The sequence below is a fragment of the Hemicordylus capensis genome, chromosome 1 (genome assembly GCF_027244095.1).
Source record: "Hemicordylus capensis ecotype Gifberg chromosome 1, rHemCap1.1.pri, whole genome shotgun sequence".
Taxonomy (NCBI): domain Eukaryota; kingdom Metazoa; phylum Chordata; class Lepidosauria; order Squamata; family Cordylidae; genus Hemicordylus; species Hemicordylus capensis.
The window spans coordinates 341493514-341512213 of record NC_069657.1 but is presented as its reverse complement, the minus strand read 5'-3'; the positions used below and the strand labels follow the sequence as shown (position 1 = coordinate 341512213).

Here is an 18700-nt window from a genome sequence, read left to right as displayed (position 1 = left end):
GTGATCTAGAGAAACCTTTTGTGGAAGCTTATGAGGGGTTCTTCAGTGAAAAGATTGTTAATGGCATATAGGCTTTCTGAAAAAGACAGCTTGCCAAACATGACCAATCTTTTCTTGAAGCCAGCTGTGGTGGCAGTATTGCATGCATTCTAGAGTGAACTTACTTTGTAGAGTGCAATGGCAAACAAGGTCCAGCATATGAAAACGAATGTCCACCCTAAAACACATTGAAAAACCTTCTACAAATGCATAGAGATAATACAAGAGATACCCAGATGTTTGACATCTGAACTGGTGTGAAAAGTTTTTCTTGAAGTATAAAAGCTGAATGTCAGTTTTCATAATTTCTTACCACTTTCATGCCTAATGGACGTTAATTGCTAGAGAGAATTTTCAGACACACCTTGCAAAAGAATAAATAATAACAATACAACTTTTTATTTGTTAGCCACCTATAACAAATTGTTCTCTGGGTAGCTCACAAAATGCCCAGAAGTTTCACTTAAAGGTTTAGACTTATGGAAAAACTTCTAATGGATTTCCACTATTTCATTCAAATGTTATCTTGGGATTTTTTTTTTTAAAAAAATTATATTATTTTATATACACCCAATAAATTATTCTAGAGTAGCCATCAGATTACAAACATTAAAGTTAAAAAAATCCAAAACCCAACCAATTGAAGGCAGATATATTTGGAATAAGGGTTTATTGTAACAGTGGGGGGAGGGTGGTCGCCCACAAAATACCCTGAGATAGTATAATAACTTTGTATTTTTGCTATATGCTGCAATCCTTACTTCATATTTACAACAGATGTAAGTTTTACTGAACTCAGTGAGACTTATTTCCAAGGAGAAGTTTAGGAACAAGCTGTACGATTTAGTCCGCAGTGAAGTTATTTCCCCGTGCACTTCATACAAGCAGTATCTTTCTAGAAATCTCAAGACAACAATTTGTTAAGGTCTTTTATAGAATCAGCACTAGGGAAGAAGCAAGTCCTTCGTATAAAAGTAGTATCAAGAGTCCTATGGATATGTGCAATCCTGTAAAAATCAATTCAATGCAATAATCTGACATTAAAGAGACCCCAGATCGCATGGAAACAACCACTTTGAGGCCTCATTCACTCTCAGGTGTCTTTGAAATTCTTAAAAGCTTAGAAAGAAAAAACTGCCATTTTGCAATTCAGTTGTTTCAGTTAATGTTTACAGTTTACAAGTGTTAGGCACTATTTGACTAAACCTTTCCAATGTGCATACCTTTTGCATTTTTACAAATGAGGAATGGTAGAGGTCGTTTGAGTTGTGCCTACCCCATACAAGTCAAAATACCTTGCTCATGTAGTGAACAACATGAGATAAAATCCACAGCTAATTTGTGAGGTACCACTAAAATCCTGCATCTCTTGGAGTTCTTTGGTCTGTCAAAGATCTAGTTGCATGCTTTACTTATTTGAATAAGACATTTTCTGCAAGCACTGAAGGGGTGGCTTTTAAAATACTAAGCAATTCCCCTAGTTGCTTAAATTACTGATTTGGATGTTTAACAGCATTAACAAAATAAGATGGTTATGCTTGCAGGTGAATGAACTCTTTCTTCCTGGGAAGTTTTGTTTGATTGTTTTTAAGGCCTCAAATTTTACACCATAACACAAGGAGTAAACACACACTATTCACTGATTTTATCTTTGGAGGATACAGTTCCGTTCACTCCATGCTGAGATTTGCCTTTATGCTCAACACAACTCGTATAGGAGGAGTGGTCTAAATATTGGATTGCACAGATTTGGCTGGTCTTACAGTGCTCTCCACAGAACAAGTTTGCATCATCATAACTTACAAAATATTGTTTGTAATATATTTGGAACAGTTTACTGTCTGGTTCACCAAATTGCTTTGCTACTCCATATAAGCTTTCTGGTTTTAAGTCCTCAATCCCATAAGCCTTGGTCATAATATATTCAAGCTTCCAATCCGATTCATTTTTCATGTTGGCTTCTGTGAGATTCAAGTAGAACTGCCAAAGATCCTAGAATTAAAAAGAAACAGAAGGGTGCACAATTTTGTGTCCTGATTAATTAAGTTTCTAGAGTTATATACAGATTTAAAAGTTGACACTCACTGCCTATTATTCGTAACTGAGGAGAAGGGTCATGGAATCCACCAGAAGACATAGGCTTGTATACCAGCTCAGCTTTTGCTATACATTAATGTGGGAGAAGAGAAAGGATGGACAGAAAGAGACAGACTTGGAAACTCTATTTGTAGATATAGTCTTAGGATAAACAGTGTATTTATGAAAATACACACCAATATGCCCAGGGCTGTGTGTATGCCACAAATGTGAATATGGGCTCACAATTCACAATTCATTATTACTGCAGTGTGTTTTACATAGAGCTGCCTTTGAAGATTGTTTAGAAGCAGCAGCTAGTGGAATATGCTACAGTTCACCTCTAGACAAGGACAAGTAATAGAGAGCATACATCTGATTCTAGATCAACTGCACCAGTTGCCTGCTTGCTTCAAGTCCAAGCTCAAAGTGCTGGTGTTATTGACCTTTGAACCCCTGAATGGTCTAGACAAGTCCTACATATTTTAGGGAGCATTTCCTCTTACACATGCTGCCCCATGCTCTCACATACATAACAGAAGCTCTTCCGCAGTGAAAAATCTGTACTTAAAATAAAAAAAAAAATAAGACAAATAAAGACTGTAAAGGTGTAGAATCAGGCTCTCTCACAGGTGGTACCTACACTATGGAATGCCCTGCCCGCGAAAGCCTGTAAGGACAGTAAATTGCTGGCTTTTTGTCAGTTGGTAAAAACAGTTTGTCAACAAGCATGCCCAGAATCCCAACTGGATGCTTCACAGCATTTTATGAGGCTAAGAAGGCTGATATGATGCTGCCACAGGAACTGAGAGAGACAATTGGTCCATCTATGTAGTAGAAAGCATAGAAGAGGACGATCTAATGAGAGAAGAGATAGGATTGAAATTTCTAACACTTATTTATTTATTTTACTGGTAGTCATAGGAGGCAGCAAACACTCACGTAAGTGTTGGCAGAGCAATACTACAGGATTGAAAAGGACCGGAAAATTAGGAGGTGGATAAGGAATTTTAAAACCACACAGAATTTCCCCCCCTGCTACCTTAAGTGTATCCAGCTATTGCTTTCAGTTAACTCAAAATAAGTTGCTCACTGATCTATGGATATCAAGCAATTACAAGAACATGTGAAATGATTCTTTGGATCCAGGGCAGGTTATGCATTATACATTCAATCTAAGCCTATTCACACAAGCAGCCTAACCTAGACTATGGCAGCCCATTCTGGGTTAGGCTGCTCGTGTGCAGCGCCGGAGTCTGTGTGGATTCCCAGCACTGCCCCCCTGCCTAACCCTACCGTTTACCCTGGCCTTTAGCTGAGGTTAAGGGTGCAAGCACATCCTTATCCCTGGCGCCAGGTAGGTAGAGGGGTAGGGGTAGGGGTAGGGGTAGGGGTGTGTGTGTGTGTCCCCTAGAGCACCCAACTCATGGGGATATCCTCCAATGCATTCGGCTTATTGCATGGTACATTGTGGGATACCCAGAGACCAGACACATACTTATGTGGGCATGCTGTGGCAGCACCACGAAGAATAGGTCCAGGGGAAAGATAGGTTCATCTCTGCCTTCCCCCGTCGCCCTCCCTCCCAATTATCTGCATAGCCTTTCTGCTTCCTCTGCTTTTGCAAATGCAGAAAGCCCCAACTTTGTAACATGATTCCCTTCTGCCACCGTGCAAATGTTAGTAGCTAACAAAAAATGAAGACACTTAAAGTTTACATACCAGGACACTGTATGAAAGGGGGTCATATTGATAGAGTCTCACTCCAGGATTGTTTGAGTCAGTCTCCCATATAGCCTTGACTGGTGTCACAGCAGGTGTTACAAACATGGAATTTATTGGGTTTCCTAAACAAAATAAGATAGTGGGATGCAGAAGAAAGAGCATACAGGTGAAACTCGGAAAATTAGAATATCGTGCAAAAGTCCATTAATTTCAGTAATGCAAATTAAAAGGTGAAACTGATATATGAGACAGACGCATTACATGCAAAGCGAGATAAGTCAAGCCTTAATTTGTTATAATTGTGATGATCATGGCGTACAGCTCATGAAGACCCCAAATCCACAATCTCAGAAAATTAGAATATTACATGGAACCAAGAAGACAAGGATTGAAGAATAGAACAATATCGGACCTCTGAAAAGTATAAGCATGCATATGTATTCAGTACTTGGTTTGGGCCCTTTTGCAGCAATTACTGCCTCAATGCGGCGTGGCATGGATGCTATCAGCCTGTGGCACTGATGAGGTATTATGGAAGACCAGGATGCTTCATTAGCGGCCTTCAGCAATTCTGTATTGTTTGGTCTCATGTCTCTCATCCTTCTCTTGGCAATGCCCCATAGATTCAGGTCAGGCGAATTTGCTGGCCAATCAAGCACAGTACACTGTATACTTTTCAGAGGTCCGATATTGTTCTATTCTTCAATCCTTGTCTTCTTGGTTCCATGTAATATTCTAATTTTCTGAGATTGTGGATTTGGGGTTTTCATGAGCTGTACGCCATGATCATCACAATTATAACAAATTAAGGCTTGACTTCTCTCGCTTTGCATGTAATGCGTCTGTCTCATATATCAGTTTCACCTTTTAATTTGCATTACTGAAATTAATGGACTTTTGCACGATATTTTAATTTTCCGAGTTTCACCCGTACAGGGAAATATTTGAAGAAGTGGTGGTGGTTAAACCTACAGACACATTACATTGCATTGCATTGGAACTACCCCTTTTTATTGGCACTATATTATTAACAATCTTATGCAATAATCCTGGGATGTACCATATTGCAAGCTCTAATACCAAGCACTTACCCACCTTCAATAAATGTTTGTGTCAAACTACACAGGCATACCAGCTTCCTTTTCCTGTACTAACTTGCCTTCTTTTGCATGAGCTCTTAGACATGGAGGTTCAAACACACAGTGGAAACAAATAGCCATTATATATTTTTTTCTAAACAGCTTTAGGTTTCAGAAGATGTGAGGTTTGTTACATCTTCTGAATAAATCAATTCCACATCTACAAAAGGGCAGGTAAGAGGGAGCAAAGCAAGCAAAGAGCACGTATCATATTTTTATCCCACCTTTCATTCATGGAGCTCAGGGAAGTTCTCTTCGCCCCATTAATCTTCACAACAAACCTATGATACAGGTTAGGCTGAGAGATACTGGTGGGCCCAAGACACTCAGGGAGAATTATTGCTGAGCAGGGAACTGAACCGGGGTCTCCATCTAATTACAGCACTCTAAGCCAGAGGAAGGAGGAAGTGAAGTATATAAGTGAGAGGAAGAGGGAAGCAGGGGAAGAGGTAAGGAAATATCTCCCCCTTGGCCCCTACTCCTTTCCCAGGCAATGTCTTGTGGGTCCCCAATTGTACATTTAGGCATCTGAAGATGAGATGTTCTTGACATTTCTCTGACTATTCTGCAGATTAATATATTATTCCGGTGATTTTATTTTCATATTTACATTTATTTTAATGCTTCATGTTGCAAGTTTCTTCTGGTCAAAGAACTGTGGAGCACAATCTTGGAAGCTGGATGCTGCTTTATTCCTAACATTGTGGGAGCGAGGTATAACCAAAGACTTTCTTGCCCCCCTTTCTCCCTAGTCTGTCCCTGTCTTAATTAACTTTGAAGCAGCAGGAAGTCCACAGCAAAGGCACAGTAATAATGCAGGAAACACACAGTAAAATAGAGTATGTCTAGCCTGCTTGAGAATATTCCTTTTGACACACTATACAATAGAAACTGGCCAGTGTAATTTGCAATTTTCACTGTATATAAGGGAAAGACAGACTTGGCTTTAAAGAAGAGGGGGGGAGCCAGCAGATGCTTTTTTAGTTAGCAAGTGCAAACCTTCTAAAGAATTCTGTGGTAAAATGAGCATAAGCCAATTTACTAGGATCATACAGCAAAATATAATCCAGTGCAGGATTCTCAATGGTGTTGCTTCAGAAGAATATAGAATATGTTACACCAGAAGCATTCACTTAATATGCTTAAGGTACCCCTTCACCTTAAAGCATCTATTCGTTGACACAAAGTATTATGAAGATGCATTTTTTCCTAGTCTTTTGCAAAAAACATTTAAAGTGGAATTTTAATTCTTTCTACTTTGGTGGTTATTTGTGAATACATTCCACTTTAATCAATTTAAATCAAATAAGAACAGCCCATAAACATGTATTTGAAATGAATGAAACATGTTACCTTCTTCTACTATACTACAACCACCCCAAATGCATAGAAAAGGGTGGACCAATGATGTTAACTATCAGCTTACCCAATCAGGTAATTTTGAGAATGTGACCTAAAGTATGAAAAGGTGAGAGTCACTAAATAATTAACAGGGAGAACAAATGTAGAGTGGTATTAATCCTGAACGATTTGAAAAACCCTGAACTTCAATAGTGAAGAGTTTGATTTTTAAGTAACAATATTAATTGTTGTTGCACATAATTGAACCAGAATTTGCCTCAAAGTGCCTAAAATACACTACCCTCAATGCACCTAAAACACACTGTGTGAACCATAATATCAGCCAAGAAAGTAGTCCTCTACAAATATAATTACCCTTTTCATCCAGAAGAATCATGATGCTGTCTTTGTGAGTGTGTCCAAAAAAGTGACCAGCAATTACACTACTGTGCCTGCGAAAAATGTCTATCAACCTTTCATTGAAGTGCTCTCTTATGGCAGTAATATTTCGAATATAAGGCAGATAGCCTACTGGAACATGTGCTATCACATATACCTATGAGATCAGAATATAAATATTATATAGAGAATTTTAAAATTAAATTCTATATGTTAGGTGCAAACCATACTGTTGCATTAAAACAACTTACAGTTCCACTTGGTATTTGTCAAGAATGTGCATTGCATTGAACAGATAATCAAGCCCAAGGTGATGCAGCCCTATGGGGGCATATCCTATCTGAAACTATTCCGATGAAAAATGTATCCTATATCAGGTTAAGATTTGATACAATACAAGTATTGTATTGAATAATATCAGAGGGTGTGACAGACCTACTTTTTAAATGCAGGGGATGATCTGGTTTGCATCAGGCCCATACTTGGTATTGGTGTGATCTATTGGGATGGGGGTGGGTACGGCTTATCTTTCTATGAAAATCACATCAAGATGTTGCATCCTTTCCCTAGTACATTACTGGGGGGCAGGGGGAGGGGGGATGACCATGTCCTATAGCTACAGGGCATGACCATTTACTCCCAGGTATGCACCAGGAAAAAGGATGCAACGTCATGATATTGCTTCCTTACCTGTTGCGTTACAATGCAAGACCAGAGAAGGAAATGCAGCAATTTAAAACACCCCTCTGGGACTGCTCAGAAGGCAGCCAATTTCTTCAGACAAGCTGGATATTAATTAACAGGCAAGCTCCACCCACCCCCATTCCAATGGATCACGCCAAAGCCAATTATTGGCCTGATGCAATCCAGACCATGCCCTGCATTTAAAAAGTAGGCCTGTCACACCCTCTGATACTATTCAGTACAATACTTGTATTATATCAAATGTACATGATCCGGTGCATTGTGTACATGACACAAAAATGGCCAGAATCGGGCTGATAATTTGGCCTGTGCATAGTCCTAGTATTCACTCCTTTTGGAATGCTAAACTTGTTTTCTGCTCATAATGAAAATAGTTTACGAACTGTATTATGAATAATCAGGTTATAAGTCAAATAGGTCAGTGCTCTTCCGTACCATTAAGAGGCACATTTTCTAGCTAGTTTCCTGTTAATTGTAAGATGTCTTACAGCTTTGTGTTCAAAAGTTATTGCTCAGTATCTGAGGTGTGGTTTACCTCTATGGCCTTCTCCACAGATTATATACTGTGCACTGTTACAACGCCAACAGGACTGCACCATCAAGCCCCACAACCACCACTGTCCTACCTAACAATGCCCCCCCCCCGCGCCAACACCGCTCCCCTGCTCTTCACAGATACAGCATTTGTTTGCAGAGAAAAATCACTATACCTGGAGAGAATTCTTTCTATGATCAGAAGTGCTGGATGTGCAGTGTTCTAAATCATGGAATCTAAACTTGTGGGATTCTCTGCCACAAGATGTGGTGACAGACAACAACCTGGATGGCTGTAAGAGGGGTTTGGATAACTTCATGGAGGAGAGGCCTATCAACGGCTACTAGTGGGAGGGCTATAGGCCACCTCCAGCCTCAAAGACAGGATGACTCTGAAGACCAGTTGCAGGGGAGTAACAGCAGGAGAGAGGGCACGCCCTCAACTCCTGCCTGTGGCTTCCACGGCATCTGGTGGGCCACTGTGCGAAACAGGATGCTGGACAAGATGGGCCTTGGGCCTGATCCAGCAGGGCTGTTCTTATGGGCAGGAGTCTTCAGTTGAGCATTTGTCTCACAAAGAAGCACTGTATCTGCAGAGAACGGGCAGTACTAGGGCTTGCCAGCATGCTCCTGCTGGCACTGTAACCATGTACAACATACATAGTTCTATAATATCTGAAGGCAGTTGATTGTCCCCTATGACTTTGGCTACAACTAAGGATCTTAGGAACCAAAGGCCTTGGGCTAATGACCAGAGTGTTGGCATAGACAAGCAGGGGGTACACAGTTAGGGGGTAACTTGGGCTCCAAGATTCTACCTACTGTTGTGTTCACTGTGGGTAAACCCACAGTGTATTGGGCAGAAGAGATGGGAAATATCTTTTATAATTCCACATCTAACTCTAACCTGCGGGAATTCATCAGGAAGGCCAAGGTGTGTAGTGTGTATAGGAAGGGTACTATACACCTTCCCCATCATTTATAATATGGAAAATGTTTCCAGAAGTGTTGAGGCATTTATCTTACCTAGACCAAACTCAAGCACTGGCAGAGATCTATCAGCTGACTGCAGAAAGGGTTTATAAATTCCTCACAGGCAGTGATGAGTGAGATAGTTCTCAGCCTCAGGAGTATGCCCACAGTGAACTCAAGAGCAGGTCTTGGTCTCATATGTTCCTTCTGCATTCTTCCCTGCTCACCATTCCACAAGCACAACTGATCTGCCAAATGCAGGTTTTATCCCTCGGAGTCAGGGATCTTCTTCAAACACACAGAGGGCGTTTCCTATTTCAGTTGTGGAATCTATGAGAAGGGTGCAGTTGAGTCTGGGAACTGCTTCTGAACTCATTGCAGAATGTTGGAGCCCATTTCCCTTTTTGAATCAGAGTGAACTAGCAATCAGAGGGTTGCTATACTTTCAACCCCTTTGTAGTTCTTCACAACAGAGATTCTAGCTTATCATCTTGGCAGCACCACAATCAATTTTGAACACTTTGGGCTGCTATGTGAAAGTAAATAGAGTGCCCCCTTGAATTTAGTTTTATGTATGAGTAACCTGCAGGGTTCATCTGCAATATCTGGGATAGAGAGGGGCTCTCCTGGATCATTAAATAAAGACCTGGCATGCTTCCCACTCAAGCAGTCAAAGCTCAGGGAACCTTTGTGGCCATCTTAGTCAGAGGCCTCACCAGCAGAAGCCACCAGTGTCTAGTTTTCTTTATTCAAATAGGGTTTTTTCACATTATTACTGACACTGAAACCATCTTTACCATTTCCTTGTTCTGATGTGCCACCTCCAGTGTGTGTTCCAGCCATTCAAGCTGGTCTGCTGGATCAGTCATATTCTTAGTCATAGCGTTAGGACTGTAGTATAAGACTGTGTTTAAACTGATTATCCGAAGAGGCTGAGATGTTGTGCTGGGTTGAAATAGCTGTGTATAAAAGCCACCTATGGAGCAAAAAGGACAGATTTAAAGAAATAAGAGTTTACAAACATATATGTAATCCTCAGTTCGTAAATAATTATATCCTAGAGAAATCCAACTATCATCAATGTGCTTTCTCCAGTATAAATTGAAGATAATTTTTGTTCAAACTTATCAGAATTTTAAAAGTTAATCTTTCTCTAGATATGAATACTATACATATTTATCTTGTGTAGCTTGCACATCGTTTTATTATTATGTTGTTGGCGATTGCTCATAAGCTAACTTAATCATTTTGTTTGATGGATTGATTGATTTACTGCCCTTCCAAAAATGGCTCAGGGAGGTTTACACAGAGCAATAATAAATAAATAAGATGGATCCCTGTCCCCAAAGGGCTCACAATCTAAGAAGAAACATAAGATAGACACCAGCAACTGCAACTGGAAGTACTGTGCTGGGAGTAGATAGGACCAGTTACTCTCCCCCTGCTACATAAAAGAGAATCACCACGTGCATAATGCCCTGAGCTGTAAGGTGACCCGAGTGTTCCATGTGTACCAAAATTTTGTATATGTGAATTAATTATAGACATGTAACATTTAACCTTTATACAAAGTCTTCATCTGCTAACAAATATTCTACTTCACAGACATGGATTAGTGACCTAAAGTGTAAGTTACTAGTTTCGTTTTTTATTTCCTGCATTTTGTTTTGCAAGTGAAGCATCAATTCAAGGAACAGCATATTTCCTCACTCTTCATGTTCTTTAGAGGATACCAAAAACTCGAAGCTGATTTGCTTTCTATAAACAGGTTGCAAATTAGAATTATATATATAGTCATTATTTGCAAGCTGCTCCTTTGCAAACTGCTTTGAATGTAACAAAGTAGTAACTATTTTTTCAACTTTTTTGAAAACAATAGATTTTTATCTAGAAGTACACCTTCCCTTTCTTGAAATGATTGCCTGAACTGTAATCACTTCTGTGAAAGGACCACACCTACTATCATGATCATAAAAAAAAACACTGATCATCATGGGTATTATGACATAAGTGTGCTGTGCTTAGCCAATCAGTAAAATGAATGATCATCCCTTCCTGACACTTTAAAACAGCAATAAAGAAAGAAACACTTCCTCTTACAAGAAGAATCTTAGGACTGTTACCATGCCAACAAAATGCATGTACTCTTACTAGCCATCTTACCTTTTCTTAATGTGCTGACCGCTTCATCAGTAAGCCAAGGCTTCCAAAACTCTGCTACAGCATTGTAAACTTCATTGACTGATACTGGCAGCTGATCCTTTAAAAATACAGATAACCTCCTTAAAAGTATTTTCCATCAGTGATAATGAAACTTGGAATAAAGCGGTGACCATGTGACTTAGACACAGGCTTTGATGTACAACATACATATTCTTGACATGGAATGGAGGGCCTTCAGCAGGGCCTAAGGCTGCAGATCTTAGTATATGGGTAATCCAGACTTATTGCCAACCCCCTCCGGATTACACAGGTGCCCACTGCTCTGCTACCAGTTTGCAGAGGATCCAAGAAAGCTGGAGGCAGCATACAAGAATTCTTCATTTATATGCCCTGCTTCTTCCTAGCTAAAGTTTATTTATTTATTTAACATATTTTTATACCACCCAAAACTTACATCTCTGGGCAGTTTACAACAAAACAAAAACAGAAAGTAAAACATTAGTTAAAACAAAAACAAAAAGTTTAAAACATTACAACAATTTAAAATTTTTAAAACAATATTTTAAAACAGCATTAAAACCATTAAAACAATATTAGTTAAAAGCCTGGGTGAACAGATGTGTCTTTAAAGACTCTTTAAAAGCTGTCAGAGGTGGGGAGGCTCTTATTTAACTAGGGAGCACATTCCAAAGCCTCAGGACAGCAGTGGAGAAGGCCCGTCCCCAAGTGGCCACTAGATGAGCCAGTAGCAAATTGTTGAGGATGCCTCACTCAAGAGTCCCCAAAAGTCTGAAGCCTTCACTATGCAAGCCATAATAAAGTGGTCTAACCATCTGCATTTTGTTTAAGCATCACAACGTAAGAATTACATTACATTCAATATTATAATTTAGAAATGTTTATACTTAAGACTAGCACGTGATGCAAGAATTACTGAATTATACCTATCACACCAAGTCTAATGATTAATCCGGCTAAAATCTTATTCACACTTACTTGAAAGTTAGCACCATGAACTTGGTAGGACTTACCTTCAGGTAAACAAGCATAGGCTCAGGCTGCTCTCTCTCAGAGAAACTTGTCTTACCTGTGGCCAGTAGTCATGATTTCCCAATGCAGGAAAAACTTGGAGATCTGGGAAGAAATTTCTTATGGTAGAAGTCAGGTTACCAATAATATCAATGACAATCTTGGTAGAGAGTTCTTTCACTGGAACATGAGGAGGACTGTCTCTTTAAGAAAAGAAAAGAATCCAGCTTGGTGCCAAAATGCTTACACAACTGTTTTTAGAAATCAAACAGTTTACCTTCACTTTTCTAATCCTAGTATATAAACAACAAATAAAATACAATATAATACTTCTGACTATTAGAAACTGTTCTCCCTCTTCTCCACTCATTCAGCAACAAATAAAAACCTTAGAAGCATATGGCAGACATGTCACTAAATGCACACATCACTAAAGGGCAAGGCACTAGAGCCCTGTTCAGTTGTTCAAACTAAACCCTGCTCTACATATCAACTTGATGCTTACCACATTCATCTGAAGAGGTAAACACCATAAGCATAAGTGCACCCATTTCTGTGATCGACAGGCTGGTGTTTTTTGTTTTGCATAGAACTACAGTTCCCAGGAATGTCAGGAAAAGCATGGTATGTTCATAAGTCATTATGATACATTCATGGCCCATACTGAAGGCTTCAGGGGACAGAGTCACATAAAAACAAGATGTACACATTTCAAACATATCTGTTGTCACCTTTAAAGCAACTTTTTAATCAGGAATATTGGTGTCTGTCATACCCTGTCCATATCATGAAGGATGCCTGTTGACCTGAATTCCTCATGTACTGCAAAGATGATAAAATAAGCCGATATGGGGAATCACACATAAAGTCTCCAAACAGGCCAGGGTCTGAGGCAGTCACTCCTTTGGAAGAGGCACAGACCTGGGTGAGATTCTTAGTGATATGGTAGGTGGGATCCAGATGCAAATCAGAGATATGCCAGAACTGACCTGTTTTTAGAAGGAAAAGTGTGAATTACATGCAAATGTTCCTAGCAAAATGTTAAAGTGACTGCTTCTCAGTAGTCTTAAAATTCACATTAGGGGTCACTGATCGTCACCTTTGGTCAGTACCTGAAATACATACATTCATCCACTCAACTCGTTGAGCTTCTGCAAGCTCAGCCCTGTCGAGCATAAGGTCTCAGTTATCAACCCTTGTAGGATTTTCACTGTAAGAACTAAGCTTTTTGTCGTAAAGGTTATCTGGATTTATTTGAACTTTCTGGAAGGAAGGTATAAACAATAGAAGCATTATGATTTTGGAAGCAACCACAGGATTTTTGTTTTTCCTTCACGAACTTGAAATATTCTCCTTAAAGCTTAACCAGTTCCACAGCAACTATTAAACAGCCTGCATAAGTAGCAACTGGAGTTCCAAAAAGCTACTCTAGGGAACACCCAAAAGTTTGAGTGGGTGAGATGCGATTGTTGACTCTCTCTTTCAAATAGCATGCCTTCAAATGACAGCTTGTTTGCCATGTAGTGGTGGTGAGAAGGGAGCCCAATTCCCCCCTTGGAAGTATGCAACTATTTGTCCAGTTCTTTGGACCCTAGCCAGTGGCAACAACTATTTTTTTAACTTTTTATTCCCATTTATATCCCACTTCTCTATGAGATACTAGGGCAGCTCACAACAGATCAAAACAATCATAAAAGAATGTTTGTTTGTTTTTAAAACACTTGTATTATGGTTTTGCCACTAGAACAACTCTAAAAAACTAAGAATGAAAAAACTCTTCTGGCAGAAGACAGGGAAGAACAAGGTCTATCTTTCCTTGCTTCTAGTTCAAGACAGAGAGACTTCCAGCTTTTCAGACATATATATGCTACAAATGGGAACAAAACACAAAGATCAAAGATCAAGGTTCAGAAGCAACAATTTATGTAATATATCACTTTTGAGTGAGGCGGGTGATAGGAGTTTCTCTTTAAAGAGATTAGAAATGGTGGCTAACACACCAAGCAAACTCCTATGTGTTTAGTGCACCACGGACACTGCTGTATTTTCCTAATGGCAGTTGCAAAAGCGCACACTTGCACAAATGCTGAAATTGTGGAACCGAATTGCATAATCACGTGGCCATGGGAAACAAAGGCCATGCAATCGTGCAATTTCAGTGTTTGTATAAGTGTGCATTTTTGCAACTGCCATTAGAAAGATGAAGCAGCACCCACAATGCACTAAATATGTGAAGGAGGCTGTGCAGTATGTCAGCCATTAAATCTGACATGCTTGACTAGATTAACCATTTAATACATTATACTTATATGCAGAGTTTTTATGTTAACAATAAACAGTTATTTCTGTCAGTACCTCTCACTTCTTAAAAAGACAAGACACCCAAGTACTATTATGTAATAAAACAACTTGTAGTATTGGTTCTGAAACTGGCACACAAGGAAGTGCAATGACTTGTTCAAAGTAAAATGCCTTGCCTGTACAAAAAACTGGGAATAAACACCAGACTAAAATAAAATAAATAAATAAAAGCAGAAGTTATCTAAAAACATTCCTCTTCTCCCTCAGATGACATTACATTAAATAGGAAGCTAAACAGAAAAAGAAGATGCAAAAAGGTACACTGGAGCCATTATCCCAGCCAAACCTGATGCCCAATGCATTTTGAACATGATCACTCTTTCAGTAGAAATTCTTTTTCGCTAAGCTAAATCACTCTGCAATAAAGTACCATTCTGGTAATAAAGCAATTTGATTTCTCAGTACTGTCTCAGTGACATGGATTTAAGATCATGGGTCAGGAGAACACACAAATGTAACAATTTTAAAATAATGTAGAAAGTAATGGCCACACAGAAAATAGGGAACTGCCTCCTTCCTAACATGATCATTAATCTATGCATTACAAAAGGTACAGATCCAAAAGGCACTTCTGCTTGTGATTTCCATCAATTTCCCCCTCCTGCTGTAGTGCCCTGTGCATTGCACACCATGATAGACAGTCCTCCAACCTTCAGGAGTTGACCTTCAGGAGTCAGGCTTATCATGGTGTGCAAGGAGCTACAACAGGGAAGGGAGAGAAAAGCACACACTGTATGAGCTGAGTTCTGCTAGCATGCCTTAGAATCCAAGACAAAGTGAACTTATATAGTAAAACATTTTCTACCCTCATCCCAGCATATTGCAATTCATTCATTTTTAAAACAGGTAAGAAGTTAGGAAGCCTCTTGGGAAAAGGAGGAAATCGCTGGGCATCGTAACACTCTTCAGGAATGATGTGAAGGAAGGGCACAAAATAATGAGATGTTCAAAGGGTTTTTTGTTTTTCTATAGACTCAAAAGGTTGCATACTTTCAAACAACAGAGACTGATTTAATTAAAAGATATCCCTTTACGTACTTTATCCGCTGGGTAGTTATTTGCTTGGTATGTGTACACTGAATGTGTAACATTGGTGGCAGACAGAAAAAGGACACGGAATAATAGAAGTGTTAAACTAAAAGGTCCTTAACTGAAACCTCCTGCACATAGAGAACCCTCTACAAATAACCCTCCCAGGGCAAAGTCCAACAATACTCCACCTTCAGAATCGTACCCTGCACTGAATTTGGGAGCAGATCTCAGGTCCACACCTTTCTACTATTTGAATATGTGATCTCCCCAGTTCAGTTATTTATTATGTTCTTATCCCAGCCTTCTTCCAAGGAACTCAGGGTGGTGTACATGGTTCCCATTTTATCCTCATAACAACCCTGTGAAGTAGATTAGAAGGAGTGTGTGTGACTAGCCATGACCGTGTGGTCACCCTCTATAAGTTGAACCACAAACATTCAAAAATGCATAGGGAGAGATTCACAATCATGTCTATTAAAAATGTAACATGTGAATGAAGCTACAAGCTGTTAAAATGAAAGCAGGTCAGCTTTACTTTGTCCAAGGCACCGTATTTCCTGAAGGCCTAAAAAAAATAAATCAATTATCTCTTTGTATTGCTAAATTGTTGACTATGAAGTCAGATTTCTGATTAAATCCCTGGGTTCACAGGACAAGGAATAAATGCTACCTACTTTCCCCCACAGAAAAGTTATCCTCTCTTGCAGAATACTAGAGCTTGGGACAGAAGGATGGCTAGCTACCAAGGAATATGGTCACATAATTCAGAAGGCCCACACTGCACCAGAATAAAAACAGCAGAAATCAAGGTTATGCAATAAAATGGGCCAACAGGTAGGTTCAGGACAAGCAAAATGGAGTAGATCTTCACAACACACATAACTAAGTTGCAGAATTAGTTACCTTAAAATGTGATAATGGTTAAGAATTTAGATGGCTTTTTAAAGTGCCACAGCACCAAAGTTATTAAGCAAAATAACTAAATGAGACCTCCATGTTCAGAGAGAGTTTACCTTAGAGAACCAGATGCTGGGGTCAAACAATTGGCAAAGGTTGTTGCTTAAAAAGCCTACTTATGCATTCTCCAGGAACTTTTTACTGATTGTAGCTGGGGCCAGAATGCTGAAGTACATGGGACTTTCCATCTGACACAGTACAGCAAGACAGTTTTGAATGTGTAAGTGGCAACCATAACCTTAATGCCAAAACATTTATAAGTGCGCTCAGGTGGCTAGAAAGGTGTCAGAAGAAGTTTCTATTTTGTCCTCACTCAGAAATCAAAACTCAAGGGAGAAAGATCACTTTTAGCACTAGCACAGGGAGAAAGGTGAAAATAACACCGGAGTTTAGCACAAAGTGTATTTTACTTCGGGCTATGAGATGCATATTGCAAATGGAAATTGTATGTACATATCACCTGGGAGCTATAGTAACTCGCTCACTCTCTTACACTTACACACTGCAGGAGGAAGCTACATGCATTTGGAAGCCTGGAAGCCACCTGCGAGAGATGCAATCACCGAAACAAGCAGACGCTGCGCATGTATAAATTTAAAAAATGTGGGGAGTCAAAAGGTCACGAAGTGCAATTAGTTCAGCCTACGAGTCTATGCAAAGCTGAGAACGTATATAGAAGACAAGCACGGCGGCCCTACGTGGGGCTATGCTACGGTTGCAGCGGCTGAAAGGAAAGAGGGAAAGCCCAGCTGGTTGGCTAGCACCCTTTGTGCGTCAGGCCCGGCTACCCGGAGAGGCCGTGGGGTGTTGTGCATGGTCCACCCCACCCCACCCCACCCCACCCCATTCTCTCTTTCCTCCAAGTGCCGGCGGCGGCGACTGTTCTCCAACTGGGGCAGCCCCCGACCTTTCATTGGCGGAAACGGGGGAGGGGAGCAGGAAGACGTATTCAGTCGCTACATCTTGGCAGCCGAACTTTTGGCATCTTCACGGGCGGCTGTCGGGCCCGAATTCACGGAGCGACGGAAATGAAACTCACCCGCACTTAAAGGCACCTGGGGAGTAGCGCCGCGGGTGGGTGCTGCGCTGGTGGGGTCCTGTAGCACGCTGCCCAGCAGCAGCAGCAGCCCGCACAGGCCCAGAGCGAAGCCGCGCGCAGCCGGTAGCAGCCCCGCCATGCCTGAGCATGAACCTCCTGGGACAAGCCTGCTGCTCATGTGACTCCGTCTCTTTCCTTAAGGGTGGAGGAGGAAGGCGAGAGCTCCTCTTACGGCGGAACAGCAACGCCCGGCTCCGCTTCCCAAATAGGCCCCTCTCTCTTCCTCTCCACTCCCGATCGACGAGGTGCAATATCGAAACTGAAGCCGGGGAAAGGCCGCTCTCTTTCCCGCTTGCCCGACAGCTCGCTTGATATAGGAGGAGTTGTTTCTCTTTCACAAGCAGGCAGGACAGTTCCCTGGTCTTTCCGAAGTTCTACCCGGGTTAGAGGAACTTGTAAGAGAACCAACCAACGTCCCATAAATCACAAGGCGGGGAAGCCCATCTGCTGGCGCCACATACATGCGCCCCGCGCCCCCACCGCGGCAGGGTTCTATGAGAGGAAGGAACTCAACGGGTGTATGGTATAGCTCCCCCCGCACCCCGTCTCTGCATTTCCGTGGTAGAAAAGTTTTTTACTCGTTGACTTTTTGCTTGCCAGGCCGCTGTTAAAGGAACAGAAGCCTTATCAGAAAAATGCAACCACAAAATTCCACCCACATCTTCGCTCGCTTAATTAATTCAGAATATGTTCTGACTTTCACGCATCTACTCATTAAGTTGAATTAGCCCTACTTTTGGGGTGGTGGTTAGAGTGTTGGACTAGGATGGGGAGACCTGAGTTCAAATCCCCATTCAGCCATGAAACTCACTGGGTGACTCTGGACCAGTCATATATCTCTTAGCCTAACCTACCTCACAGGGTTGTTATGAGGGTAACTATAACCAGGTACCCCGCTCTGGGCTCCCTAGGGGAAGAGCAGACTATAAATGTAATAAATAAAGAGAATGCGGGGGAAGAATCACCCTAGTGCAGTGTTTCTCAACCACCGGTCTGTGGACCAGTACCGGTCCGTGAGCTGTTGGGTACCAGTCCATGAGGGTAGTGGTCCGTCACACGTAGAGGGGCCAGGCCTGAGATCCACAAAGCCCAGTTGAGCTCTCTAGAGCTCACTTCTAGGCAGGCAGCC

The 18700-nt window shown here is 40.9% G+C and overlaps 1 protein-coding gene across 8 annotated transcripts; it reads right to left on the bottom strand.

Moving 5' to 3' along the window:
• Positions 1-415: 415 nt before the first annotated feature.
• Positions 416-18109, bottom strand: SMPDL3A (sphingomyelin phosphodiesterase acid like 3A). Of its 8 annotated transcripts, XR_008313167.1 has the most exons (10): positions 17512-18109; positions 12898-13111; positions 12181-12325; positions 11094-11190; positions 9728-9906; positions 6696-6876; positions 3838-3962; positions 2759-2973; positions 2125-2202; positions 1892-2031 (listed from the first exon to the last, which is right to left on the bottom strand). XR_008313167.1 is itself a non-coding variant. In XM_053283974.1 (8 exons), exons 1-8 carry the CDS (start codon positions 17687-17689, stop codon positions 1672-1674), a joined length of 1479 nt encoding a protein of 492 aa, XP_053139949.1. In that variant the 5' UTR covers positions 17690-18101; the 3' UTR covers positions 416-1671. The 8 variants fall into 8 exon arrangements, 6 of the variants coding, with proteins under 6 accessions (XP_053139949.1, XP_053139961.1, XP_053139975.1 ...); XR_008313168.1 differs by lacking the exon at positions 2125-2202 and having other exon boundaries at positions 1896-2031; positions 17512-18108; XM_053283974.1 differs by lacking the exons at positions 2125-2202; positions 2759-2973 and having other exon boundaries at positions 416-2031; positions 17512-18101.
• Between the last annotated feature and the right edge of the window lie 591 nt (positions 18110-18700).

Excerpts from the sequence above, each read along its gene's own strand:
- SMPDL3A (XM_053283974.1), bottom strand. The coding sequence starts at position 17,689 with ATGAGCAGCAGGCTTGTCCCAGGAGGTTCATGCTCAGGCATGGCGGGG. Across the intron at positions 13,112-17,511 it reads CCAGGTGCCTTTAAGTGCGG|GTCAGTTCTGGCATATCTCT; the intron begins GTGAGTTTCATT and ends TTCTAAAAACAG. Across the intron at positions 3,963-6,695 it reads GATTCTTCTGGATGAAAAGG|GAAACCCAATAAATTCCATG; the intron begins GTAATTATATTT and ends TATTTTGTTTAG.